Below are 13,729 nucleotides of genomic sequence, written 5' to 3' on the forward strand. Positions count from 1 at the left end.
ATTTCAAATTTCAAATGCATAGTCAAGTACAAATTTATGTAATAATACAAAACAGATAATATAGAATAATACATCAAACTGCAGAATATAATTACAATAATAGAAATAGAAATAAAATAATACAATCAATACAAAAAAGAGGATACAATAATATTAACAAAATTCGAGAACCGAATGAGCAGCGCTCGTGTTCCGTTGCAGTTCATATATATTATTAATATAAGAGGAATATAAAAAATAAAATAAAATAGAAACTGAAATTAAAATCACAGCTACAATGAAATTATATAATATAATAGCTATATTATTAATATAAGAGTAATATAGAAAATAAAATAAAATTGGAACTAAAACTAAAATTACAGCTGCAATGAAATTATATAATATAATAGCTATATTATTAATATAAGAGTAATATAGAAAATAAAATAAAATGGGAACTAAAACTAAAATTACAGCTACAATGAAATTATATAATATAATAGCTATATTATTAATATAAGAGTAATATAGAAAATAAAATAAAATGGGAACTAAAACTAAAATTACAGCTACAATGAAATTATATAATATAATAGCTATATTATTAATATAAGAGGAATATAGAAAATAAAATAAAATGGGAACTAAAACTAAAATTACAGCTACAATGAAATTATATAATATAATAGCTATATTATTAATATAAGAGGAATATAGAAAATAAAATAAAATGGGAACTAAAACTAAAATTACAACTATAATTAAATTATATAATATAATATATTATTAATATAAGAGGACTATAGAAAATAAAATAAAATAGAAACTAAAATTAAAATCACAGCTACAATATAATTATATAATATAATAGCTATATTATTAATATAAGAGGAATATAGAAAATAAAATAAAATGGGAACTGTAACTAAAATTACAGCTACAATGAAATTATATAATATAATATATTATTAATGTAAGAGGACTATAGAAAATAAAATAAAATAGGAAGTAAAATTAAAATTACAGCTACAATGAAATTATATAATATATTATTAATATAAGAGAAATATAGAAAATAAAATAAAATAGGAACTAAAACTAAAATTACAGCTACAATGAAATTATATAATATAATATATTATTAATATAAGAGGAATATACAAAATAAAATAAAATAGAAACTAAAATTAAAATCACAGCTACAATGAAATTATATAATGTAATATAAGAGGAATATAGAAAATAAAATAAAATAGGAACTAAAACTAAAATTACAGCTACAATGAAATTATATAATATAATATATTATTAATATAAGAGGAATATAGAAAATAAAATAAAATAGGAACTAAAACTAAAATTAGAGCTACAATGAAATTATATAATATAATATATTATTAATATAAGAGGAATATAGGAAATAAAATAAAATAGGAACTAAAATTAAAATTAGAGCTACAATGAAATTATATAATATAATATATTATTAATATAAGAGGAATATAGCAAATAAAATAAAATAGGAACTAAAATTAAAATTACAGCTACAATGAAATTGTATAATGTAATATATATTATTAATATAAGAGGAATATAGAAAATAAAATAAAATAGGAACTAAAATTAAAATTGCAACTACAATGAAATTATATAACATAATATATTATTAATATAAGAGGAATATAGAAAATAAAATGATATAGGAAGTAAAATTGAAATTACAGCTGCAATGAAATTATATAATATAATATATTATTAACATCAGAGGAATATAGAAAATAAAATAATATAGGATGTAAAATTTAAATTACAGCTGCAATGAAATTATATAATATAATATATTATTAGCATCAGAGGAATATAGAAAATAAAATAATATAGGAAGTAAAATTGAAATTACAGCTACAATGAAATTATATAATATAATATATTATTAACATCAGATGAATATAGAAAATAAAATAGGAAGAAAAATTAAAATGACAGCTACAATGAAATTATATAACATAATATTAATATAAGAGGAATATAGAAAATAAAATAAAATAGGAACTAAAATTGAAATTACAGCTACAATGAAATTATGTAATATGATATTAACATAGAGAAGAATAATATCGTATGTGAATAAAATAGGACAATTTATGAAAAAATATATTCCGAAATTAGAGAATGCAAATATAATATAGGCTGATTAATTCATACACAGACTATAAATTTATTTTATCAAATTGACGACATTAACACGTTTTTAATTTTCTTGTTACATGTTAGTGGGTTACATGTTAGAAGTTCTTCGTGTAATAATAATAATAATAATAATAATAATAATAATAGGCTAACAAAAATGACAAATGTTATTAGCGAAAATAAACATAGATTGTAAGTCGGACGTTTAAGTGACTTACTGAAGTACTGTAGATGTTGCAACGCTGCATCCTTAGCTTCGGTAGCTTACTCACTTATTGCACCCCTTCCGCTGTTTTTTCTCCGAGCGAACTTACAATATATGTTGAATATGTTGCCTTCATCGCCAGATAAGCAGTGTCTAATCATACTACATTATTCATTTGTTTCTGCAGCCGGAATTCGTTTCGTCGCTGTTCCACTTCGCGTCCACGCTGAACGCCCTGGCCCTCAACGACACGGAGCTGGGCCTCTTCTCCGCCATCGTCCTACTCACCGCGGACCGTCCGGGGGTCACGGACCTCAAGGCTATCGAGCACCATCAGGATCGGCTCATCGACGCCCTGAAAGTGCAGGTGAGTCTCCTTTACAAAGCAAACTTGACGTTGACATTAAATCTAGAAACTACGCTATTACATGCAACCATTCACAATGTTTTGACAATGGCGTAACCATGGCAACGTAAATACAAAAGTAAGTAAGACTTCATGCTTAGTTTACACTCAGATCACATATAACCAGAGCCTTCTTCAGTTACAAGCCGGAGCCATACGTCGGCAACACTGTAATTAACTGTCAAGCGGAGGCCTACGATACAGAACACGTGTTTATGCTAATCCCGATTTTCAATGTAAATTAATGTTACAATATAAGTGTGTGTCGTACCAAACGCTCATTGTTGATGTATTATAAACTAAGTGCGTGTTGACGATAAAAACAGGACAATAAATGAAAATATGGCTGCAGTCTTTGGCAATTTTTACGGTTATTAATAATGGCAAAGTGATTGACAATTCTTCTAAATATTAAATATTGTATAAACTACATTTTTATAGTCTTACTTGTGGTTTGTGGTGTATCAGAATTCTAGCCAAATTGTTGGGTCTCGCCTGCTATATCAATAAAGTTACGCCGTTGATTTTCCAAGTTAATTGTAAACAGCTGTTTTGTGATCCCATAAATGTTGCAGTTTTCTTGAAGATTCGAAATGCCTGCTATACGTCAGAACTACCTATAATTTGTAGATACATACACTCGCTTTGTTGGTTTTCAAGATTTGTGTATTAATATTATTTTTTGTAATAAATTAGTTATAAACATGTTTCTTTTCACTTCGTATTTACAGGATTTAAAGTTCACTGAGTTTACGCTAATTGGCACATACTTAATAGATAATGATGTGTTTTGTTACGTATTATGTTGAAGGTATGTTTCTTCATTTCTTCATAGATCTTTATACTTGCCCTAACTGTATTTACATCCTCATACTTTATTATAATATGTCAATAATTTACATTCTTAGCTTGTTTTCTGTAGTTATATTTATTTCAAATATATTTTAAAGAGTTATAACAAATAATTTAGGTAACAGTATTGTTATAGTGACTGGCCAGGTTCAAACTAGAACTGGCTTCCTGGGCATCTGAAATATTTATAGAAAAACACGACAGATAATCACATGAAATTAAAATGTATATGATATCCTAGACCTTTCACGTCAGAGGTGAAACAACATTAAGCGGCAAAACATTGTCAATTTACTAGGCAGAAATTTGTTAACTGAATGGAACTTAAGAATACTGCGTAGGAACTTACGTCTCTATTGCATTACTGATTTTATTATTTTCAGTGCAAGGAATATCATTTTTATTTATTTATTTACCTTCGTACTATCAATAAAAACATGTTTTTTTTTTTTTTTGTAATTATTTTAAGTGGCATCCTTTGTATGTAAGTAGCCTACTTACGCCGTATTCTGAAGTATAGCTAATTGATTGCAATAAACACTATTTTCGAACCCGTAATAATTTACATCACTATCTGAATCTTGATCTTACTTTTGTGCATAAAGTAATATTGAAAAAATACACGTCACGTACAACGAAAGCAATGAGCAAGCACAATTACAACATCACTTTAGAATCGCCCGCCTCCACTGAGCGTTGCCAAACCTACCCATGCTTCGGCTTGTAACTGAAGAAGGCTCTGCATATAACAGATTGATGATGATAATAATAATAATAATAATAATAATGGCTTTATTTAACCTGGCAGAGTTAAGGCCGTAAGGCCTTCTCTTACACTCAACCAGGATTAAAATTTGCATACATAGTTGAACATAAAACTGGATCGGAATTAAGTAATTACATACTGATACAATTTAGGTACATAATGAAATCAAAAGAGGTAGTTAGATAAAAATTTACCTCATAAAATAAAAATAAACATAGTGGAATACATATTAATGTTGTTAGAATCAAATACGAATCACATAAAAACAGAAGCCGATAATTCAATAAAAAAAATGTACACAGTAAAAATAAAAATAAACACATTAGTATACATATTAGTATTAGATTACAATTAAGTAGGATTTACATAATTAGCTAAACCAGAAACCGACAATTGAATAAAATGTACCTACACTAAAAAATAGATTAATAATAAAAAAAACAACACAGTGGGATACATATTGGCGTTAAGTGATAAATGAACACGATTTACATTATTACACAATAAAAATAAGAAACAAAAAAAAATAAATAAAAATAAATACAGTGGAACACATTCCATTAAATTGATCACTCTTATGAGCTTTGAAGGCAACAACTTTTATCACTTTCACTATGCTGTCATCTAGCGACAGTAGAAGTCACGTTACAACTCCATTTGAATTGCATGGACCAACTGTACTTCCATCTAGCAGTTGTTCCCAATCGACGGTAGCAAACCTGGTGGTTGTTCTCTTCCACATGTTACCGTTTTTAACATGGGGTTGGACAGTCTGTTATATATGTGATCAGGGGTTTACATTAGAAGGAACAATTCAGCCAATCTCACGATAGGAGTAATGCGATAATGTATGTATGTATGTATGTATGTAGCCTATGTATGTATGTATGTATGTAGGCCTATGTATGTATGTATTAACACTACAATTGGGTATACACCCAGTGGCAGTGATATATAATATACAATAATACCATATATAATACTACAATAATTACACCAATAAAAGAAAAATACAAAAATAAAATAAAATAAACCTAAGATTTCTAACTATAAATAAATAGATGCAATAAACCTAGGACTATAAATAAAAACTATTCTATAATAACGCCTACAATAAGCAAAAGTAAACCTAACTTATAAGTACTTCTATTTCACCCAACTATTGCCAATTTAAGTAATTACATATCACCTTAATTAATTACAAATCAACTTAATTAAATATCATCTTAATTAATTACATATCACCTTAATTTATTTACATATCAACTAAATTACATATCATCTTAATTAATTACACATCAACTTAATTAATTACATGACACAATTTAGATATTTACACTGCACCTACAATTACATTTTCAGTCTAATCTTCTCAACCTTTCCTTAAATTTATTGATTTTGAGAGGACTACCCTGAAAGATGGAAGATCGAGAATCGAATAGAAGCACTGAATAATCCTTTCACCTCTTTTTCTTTTTGAATCACTCTGTATATTTCGAGACTTCCTTAAATTGTCCTTTGCTCGTCTTATAATCGTCAGTTGAGGTAAACATTATGTTCCAAGCTCGTGAGCTGCTCGCCCAGTTCCCTAGGGGATTATGCCACCCTTTCCCCCAGGAGATTTGTATGAGTTGAATTACTAAACATGATTGCCATTCCGTGTGTGAATTAGTCACTGAATTAAATTACACGATCGCTTATGTTAGTCGAGAGTGCATGGGAGAGTAACAGTTCGAGTCTAAACAGTATCTTCACAACTATGGTGTAAAGGCCCGCTCCCTCTTAGTGGAATCGAATCGAATCGAAATGTCAGCTGCCGCACACATCTAGTGGAATCGAACTGAACCCATCCGAAACGTGTTGCAGTTTAAATTGGATCTCATAATGACTGGCATAGTTATGGGAAGAGGCGGAAAAAGAAGAAATAATATCCAAAACAACAGAAGGAAATACAGGCAGGATCCATGATATTTTAACTACTGTATATATAATGTATATGAGAATTTAACTTTATTTGAATATATTCTGAGAGATGAAGGAAACTATCGTTCTATAGCCTTGCTTTAGATTTCAATTTCCACCTGACGTTTCCGTTAATTTACTTATTTCACTTCAAGCATTACCACGGGAATACTACAGCAGTACTTCTGTGTTTTGTCATACAATAACGGATAATTCTGAACACAGTTTATTAACTTTTCTTTGTTCATATTATTGAATTATAATTTTCTGTATATGCACTATTTCAGCAATAACTTTCAATAATCAAATTACGTTACCGATAATGAATATCACTCATTTATTTTTTCACGAAAGCTTCACGAGAACTTACGATCATACCAAAAAAAAAAAATTCTGTTCCGGCAGAGGAATAAAGACCCGCTCCCACTTAGTGGAATCGATCGAACAGAATTTCTCTCCGCAATGTATTTAAATGGAAGATAGCAGAAAGCGGCGCGTCGAATCGAAGCAAATCGAACAGAACAGAATTCAGGAGCTAGAATATTTAAGGCCCTCTCCCAGTTAAGGTCCGCTCCCACTTAGCGGAATCGAATCGAATCGAAACGAAAAGTCTGCTACCGCTCACATCTAGCAGAACCGAACAATACTTTTGTGTTTTGTCAAACAAAAGTGAATAATTCTACACAAGATTTATTCATTTTTCTTCGTTCATAACATTGTGATTTTTGTATATGTACTATTTCAGCAATAACTTTCAATAGTAAAGAAATTAAGTCGCCAAGAATGGATGTGGTTCATTTGTTTTTTCACGAACGCTTCACGAGAACTTACGATCATACCCGAAACAAATTCTATTCCGGAAGTGGAATAAATGTTCTAGCTCCTGAATTCTGTTCTGTTCGATTCGCTTCGATTCGACTCGACGCGCCGCTTTTTGCTATCTTTCATTTAAATACATTGTGGAGAAAAATTCTGTTCAATTCGATTCCACTGACTGGAAGCGGGCTTTAAATATTCTAGCTCCTGAATTCTGTTCGATTCGATTCGACGCGCCGCTTTCTGCTATCTTCCATTTAAATACATTGTGAAGAGAAATTCTGTTCGATTGATTCCGCTAAAGGCCCGCTCCCACTTAGCGGAATCCAAACGAAACGAAGTCTGTTGCCGCTCACATCTAGTGGAATCGAACCGAGCAGTACTTTTGTGTTTTATGTTTTGTCATACAAAAGAGGATAATTATACACAAGATTTATTAATTTTTCTTCGTTCATATTAAATTGTGATTTTTGTATAAGCTATGTACTATTCCAGCAATAACTTTCAATTATAAATTAAGCCACCAAGAATTGATATGGTTCATTTGTTTTTTCACGAAGGCTTCACGAGAACTTACGATCATACCCGAAACTAGAAATTCTGTTCCGGCAGTGGAATAAATATTCTAGCTCATGATTCGACGTGCCGCTCTCTGCTATCTTTCATTTAAATACATTGTGAAGAGAAATTCTGTTCGATTCGATTCCGCTAAGTGGGAGCAGGCCTTAAGTTCTCGTGAAGCCTTTATGAAAAAATAATTTAATCATATCCACTCTTGGCGGCTTAATTCATTTACTATTGAAAGTTATTACTTTCTTACTTACATACTTACTTACTTACTAACTTACTTACTTGCTTTCAAGGAACCCGGAGGTTCATTGCCGCGCTCACATAAACCCGCCATTGGTCCATATCCTAACCAAGATTAATCCAATCTCTATCATCATATCCCACCTCCCTCAAATCCATTTTAATATTATCCTCACATCTACGTCTCGGCTTCCCCAAAGGTATTTTTCCTTCCGGCCTCCCAACTAACACTCTAAATGCATTTCTGGATTCGCCCATACATGCCCTGCCCATCTCAAACGTCTGGATTTAATGTTCCTAATTATGTCAGGTGAAAAATACAATGCGTGCAGTTCTGTGTTGTGTAACTTTTTCCATTCTCCTGTAACTTCATCCCTCTTAGCCCCAAATATTTTCCTAAGCACCTTATTCTCAAACACCCTTAACCTATGTTCCTCTCTCAGAGTGAGAGTCCAAGTTTGACAACCATACAGAACAAGCGGTAATATAATTGTTTTATAAATTCTAACTTTCAGAATTTTTGACAGCAGACTGGATGATAAAAGCTTCTCAGCCGAATAATAGCAGGCATTTCCCATATTTATTCTGTGTTTAATTTCCTCCCGAGTATAATTTATATTTGTTACTGTTGCTTCCAGGTATTTGAATTTTTCCACCTCTTCAAATGATAAATTTATTGAAAGTTATTCCTGATACAAAAATCACAAATTAATATGGACGAAGAAAAATTAATAAATCTCGTATAGAATTATCATCTTTTGTATGACAAAACATAAAACACAAAAGTACTGCTCGGTTCAGTTCCACTAGATGTGAATGGAAGCAGACTTTTCGTTTCGTTTCCGTTAAGTGAGAACGAGCCTTAATCTATTTATAGGAATATGTTACATGTAAATGGAAGAATTAAGAAATTCAGATTAATGTAAGACATGGATTAGAATTCAGTGCCTCTGCATTTGTCATTTGTGATGAAGGCAGGCTCGCAGAACGAGCGCACACTGGATGGTGAGTGAACATGCAGTGGTTTACTAATCGGCAGGTGAGCCGGAACCACGCGAGCGAGCCTCAGCTGCTGGCCAACGTGCTGGTGAAGCTGCCCGAACTGCGGAACCTGGGCGCCAAGCACAGCGCGCACCTGGACTGGTTCCGCCTCAACTGGGCCAAGCTCAGGCTGCCGCCGCTCTTCGCGGAGATCTTCGACATTCCCAAGTGCGAGGAGGATCTACAGTGAGAGGTGAGTGAGAGGGTGACAGTCGTTCGTTCATTCATAGTTTCTGTCCAAAGCAAGGTTCTTCACTGCACAATCAGCATTCTCCAATCTTCTCTCTTTTCCGCCTTCCTCTTAGTCTGTTTATATGACTCATACCTTAATTTACGAATAAAGTATATACAGAGTGATTCATAACAATTTGCCGTCACTTACGGAGCTTATTTCCGAAGACATTCTGAAATACTGTACCTTAGTTGACTAGTTCTTAAGTTTAAAAATACCTTAGTTGATTAGTTTCCAAATTTAAAATGCCTTAGTTGATTAGTTTCTAAGTTTAAAAATACCTGCGTTGATTAGTTTCTAAATTTAAAATATCTTAGTTAACTAATTTCTAAGTTTAAAATACCTTAGTTGACTAGTTTCTAAGTTTAAAAATATCTTAGTTGATTAGTTTCCATATTTAAAATGCCTTAGTTGATTAGTTTCTAAGTTTAAAAATACCTGCGTTGATTAGTTTCTAAATTTAAAATATCTTAGTTAACTAATTTCTAAGTTTAAAATACTTAATTGATTAGTTTGTAAGTTTAACCTCTTCCCTTATTATATATTTTACCAGTTTTGTGAAAAAAAGTGTCATATTTTTTATTTTCGTAAAGAGGTCATTTAATATTGCAGAATCACTGTACATCACTAATTTTCTTACATACTTAAAAAATCTCTATGAAATAGACAATGGGACTCAAACGAGTTAACTCGGGTTAATAAATTTTGACACATGTTAGCAACTCGAGTTGGGATAATAAGGGAAGTGGTTAAAATACCTTAGTTGATTAGTTTCTAAGTTTAAAAATACCTTTGTTGATTAGTTTCTAAGTTTAAAATTCCTTAGTTGATTAGTTTCTAAGTTTAAAAATACCTTAGTTGATTAGTTTCTAAGTTTAAAATATCTTAGTTGATTAGTTTCTAAGTTTAAAAATACCTGTGTTGATTAGTTTCTAAATTTAAAATACCTTAGTTAACTAATTTCTACGTTTAAAATACTTAATTGATTAGTTTCTAAGATTAAAATACCTTAGTTGATTAGTTTATAAGTTTAAAAATACCTTAGTTGATTAGTTTCTAAATTTAAAAATACCTTAGTTCACTAGTTTCTAAGTGGAGGATGAAAAATGGAAGAATACTGAAGATAAGTACACTTCAGAGGGAAAGAGGAAAAGAGAAAAACCAAGAGAGCAATGGATGGATGGCGTCAGAAAGAGTATGACTAGAAAAGATCTTACTGAAATAGTTGCTGAGGATAAAGATTTGTGGAGGAGGAAAATTTCTTTGGATGAAGGATAACTATTGTATTGTAAAATAATAATAATAATAATGTTAACGATATAAGCAATATTCCATACATTTTGTACACCCGGTATATGTAAATATTTATACTCCGACCACAAGTAGGTAGCTGGAGATCCCTCGTGGTACAGTTGTGGCTATATAGATAAAAAGTTATTGTAAGATACTGAATTGGATAATCGAATTTGTTCTGAGAGTCTGTGGAGAACGCCAGTGCCATTAAACACAGAAGCGGTCTCAAGTAAATCATTCTTTTCCGTCCGTAACTGGACCCGAACCAGGGATTCTCAAATTCGATAAGGTATTCCTTCGCTCTTCGTTGCTGCCTTCATTTTCTGCCTGTTGCACGCCACGAAATTTAATCTCTCGACCCAGATCTCCGCTGATCTAGAAATTCAGTTCATTCGATTTGTACGTCAATCTCACGTGCCCCAGACGCAGCTCAGTCAGATCACTGACGGTGATGGCAATCTGGATTTGATCCCGAGAATATCTGTGGATACGGAGCGGCGTTGAACCAAGTTTGCTCTCGCAACATGTCAGTCAGTTGAATTAGTTAGTGAGTTAGTCAGTCAGTGAATTAGTTGGTCAATGAGCTAGTCAGTCAATCAGTTAGTCAGTCAGTCAGTTACTCAGTCAATCAGTAAGTCACTGAGTCAGTCAGTCAGTCAGTGAATTAGTGGTCAATGAGCTAGTCAGTCAATCAGTTAGTCAGTCAGCCAGTTACTCAGTCAATCAGTGAGTCACTGAGTCAGTCAGTCAGTCAGTGAATTAGTGGTCAATGAGTTGGTCAATTAGTCAATCAGTGAGTTAGTCAGTCAGTGAATTAGTTAGTCAGTCAATCAGTGAGTGAGTCAGTGAGTTAGTTATTCAGACAGTGAATTAGTGGTCAGTGAGTTAGTCAATCAGTGAATTAGCGGTCAATGGGTTAGTCAATCAGTGAGTTTGTCAGTCAGTGAATTAGTGCGTTAGTCAATCAGTGAGTCAGTCAGTTAGCTAGTCAGTTAGTGAATTAGTGGTCAATGAGTTAGTCAGTTAGTCAGTCAGTGAATTAGTTAGTCAGTCAATCAGTGAGTCAGTTAGTCAGTCAGTGAATTTGTTGGTCAATGACTTAGTCAATTAGTCAGTCAGTGAATTAGTGTGTTAGCCAATCAGTGAGTCAGTCAGTGAGCTAGTCAATTAGTCAGTTAGTGAATTAGTGGTCAGTGAGTTAGTCAATTAGTCAATTAATTTAGTTAGTCAGTGTGTTAGTCAGTCAATCAGTGAGTTAGTCAGTGAATTAGTTGGTCAATGAGTTAGTCAATTAATCAGATCAGTGAATTAGTTAGTCAGTGTGTTAGTCGGTCAGTCAGTGAGTCAGTCAGTGAGATAGTCAGTCAGTAAATTAGTTGGTCAATGAGTTAGTCAATTAGTGAATTAGTCAGTCAGTGAATTAGTCAGTGTGTTAGTCAGTCAGTGAATTAGTTGATCAATGAGTTAGTCAATTAGTGAATTAGTCAGTCAGTGAATTAGTTAGTCAGTGTGTTAGTCAGTCAGTGAATTAGTTGATCAATGAGTTAGTCAATTAGTGAATTAGTTAGTCAGTGTGTTAGTCAGTCAGTGAATTAGTTGATCAATGAGTTAGTCAATCAGTGAATTAGTTAGTCAGTGTGTTAGTCAGTCAGTGAATTAGTTGGTCAATGAGTTAGTCAATTAGACAGACCAGTGAATTAGTTAGTCAGTGTGTTAGTCGGTCAATCTGTGAGTCAGTCAGTGAGTTAGTCAGTCAGTCAGTGAATTAGTTGGTCAATGAGTTAGTCAATCAGTGAATTAGTCAGTTAGTGAATTAGTCAATCAGAGAGTTAGTCAGTTAGTGAGTGAGTTAGTCGGCCAGTCTGTGAGTTAATTAGTTGGTCTGTCAGTCAATCATTCAGTCAGTTACCTATTCAGTTAGTTAGCCAGTTAGTCAATTAGTTAGTTGGTAAGTTAGTTAATATCAGTGAGATAATAAATCAGTCAGTCAGTTAGCTAGTTAGTTATTGTAGTTAATCTTTTTATTAATTAGTTTAATAGTTAGTTGATTAGTAATTGAGCGGTTTATTAGTAAGTTCATGAAGAATTATTTTATTTTTACAAAACTTTGTTGTTAAGGATTAGAGACCCACACAGCATCGCAGTCATTCTCCAGTGCTTATTCTGCACTATCTGTCACCTCTTATACTGACCTACTTGGACAGATAGGTGTAGGCTACCTTACGTATTATCTCATGTTATCAAACGCATTTGTTTCAAGGGTCTCTTATGCTGAATCAGTTATGAGTTTCGGCTTTTCAACCTGAAACTATATTTTCAGGTACAGATTTAATGGCATGCAATATCCTGTTTCGGATTTTGAGAAGAATATATTTAATTAATCTTGATCACATATTTCTGGTTGAAAACCATTCTAAATGAAGTAGAAAGCAATAGTGAATTATTTAGAAGAAGTGATGCTTGGACTTGGACAAAAATCACAACGTTTCGAAGGTTTGCTCCATCTCCTTTTCTGTGAACCAAGAGGACATAATGGTATCCTACTCGTTAGGGTCGTTAAAATGGCCAAATCCCTCCATCTGTGTCAGCACCACACTTTAGTACTCAATTCTATAAAGACTGGGTGAAGTCCAGAGCCGTTCAGGACGTTAAAAAGACGTCCTTAGTTTATACCTGAACTTTTCAATTTCATAGTTTGATACTCTACTCACGAAACCAATTCGTCTGCCCCATATCTAGAGCTTGGCATCCCAAATGGACAAGTGATGTTCTTCTCGTCGCTAAGGAACATTCTATCGCTCCCTTTACGCATTGTGTACTGGCACAGAGTCCCTCGAGAGGATCCCAGTCGTTAACAGCCCCTACGCACGTTCACCTGTCAATGCGTGTCAGTCTGTCAGTTTGTCATTCATAGTCGACGACAGCGACAACGATATTGCTCATAACCGATCCCAATTCCCCCCTCTACCCTGATAATTTCCATTAGATTTACATTAGATGCTTCATGTAATTATGTATGTATTGGTACGGACCGTCTCGAAAACACATGACGTCTTCATTTCAATTTAGTTTGCATCCGAATAATTCTCTCGCTATTTTGTTAGGCTCGAAAATTGTTGAATGTTTATGAATTCCTCTTGTTATTTAGTTGGAAAAAACAAACAGTAACATTAC

The 13,729-nt window shown here is 32.5% G+C and overlaps 1 protein-coding gene across 2 annotated transcripts in view; it reads left to right on the forward strand.

Annotated features, from left to right (window-relative positions):
* Window positions 1–13,729, forward strand: part of Eip78C (Ecdysone-induced protein 78C) — a 684,862-nt gene that overhangs the window by 652,927 nt on the left and 18,206 nt on the right. For both annotated transcript variants that reach the window (XM_069830402.1, XM_069830401.1), the window contains 2 exons: window positions 2,565–2,744; window positions 9,029–9,223. In XM_069830402.1, coding sequence (XP_069686503.1) covers window positions 2,565–2,744; window positions 9,029–9,220 — 372 coding nt within the window. In that variant the 3' untranslated portion in view covers window positions 9,221–9,223. The remainder of the gene's footprint in view (window positions 1–2,564; window positions 2,745–9,028; window positions 9,224–13,729) is intronic.

Source organism: Periplaneta americana, chromosome 7, assembly GCF_040183065.1.
Source record: "Periplaneta americana isolate PAMFEO1 chromosome 7, P.americana_PAMFEO1_priV1, whole genome shotgun sequence".
Taxonomy (NCBI): domain Eukaryota; kingdom Metazoa; phylum Arthropoda; class Insecta; order Blattodea; family Blattidae; genus Periplaneta; species Periplaneta americana.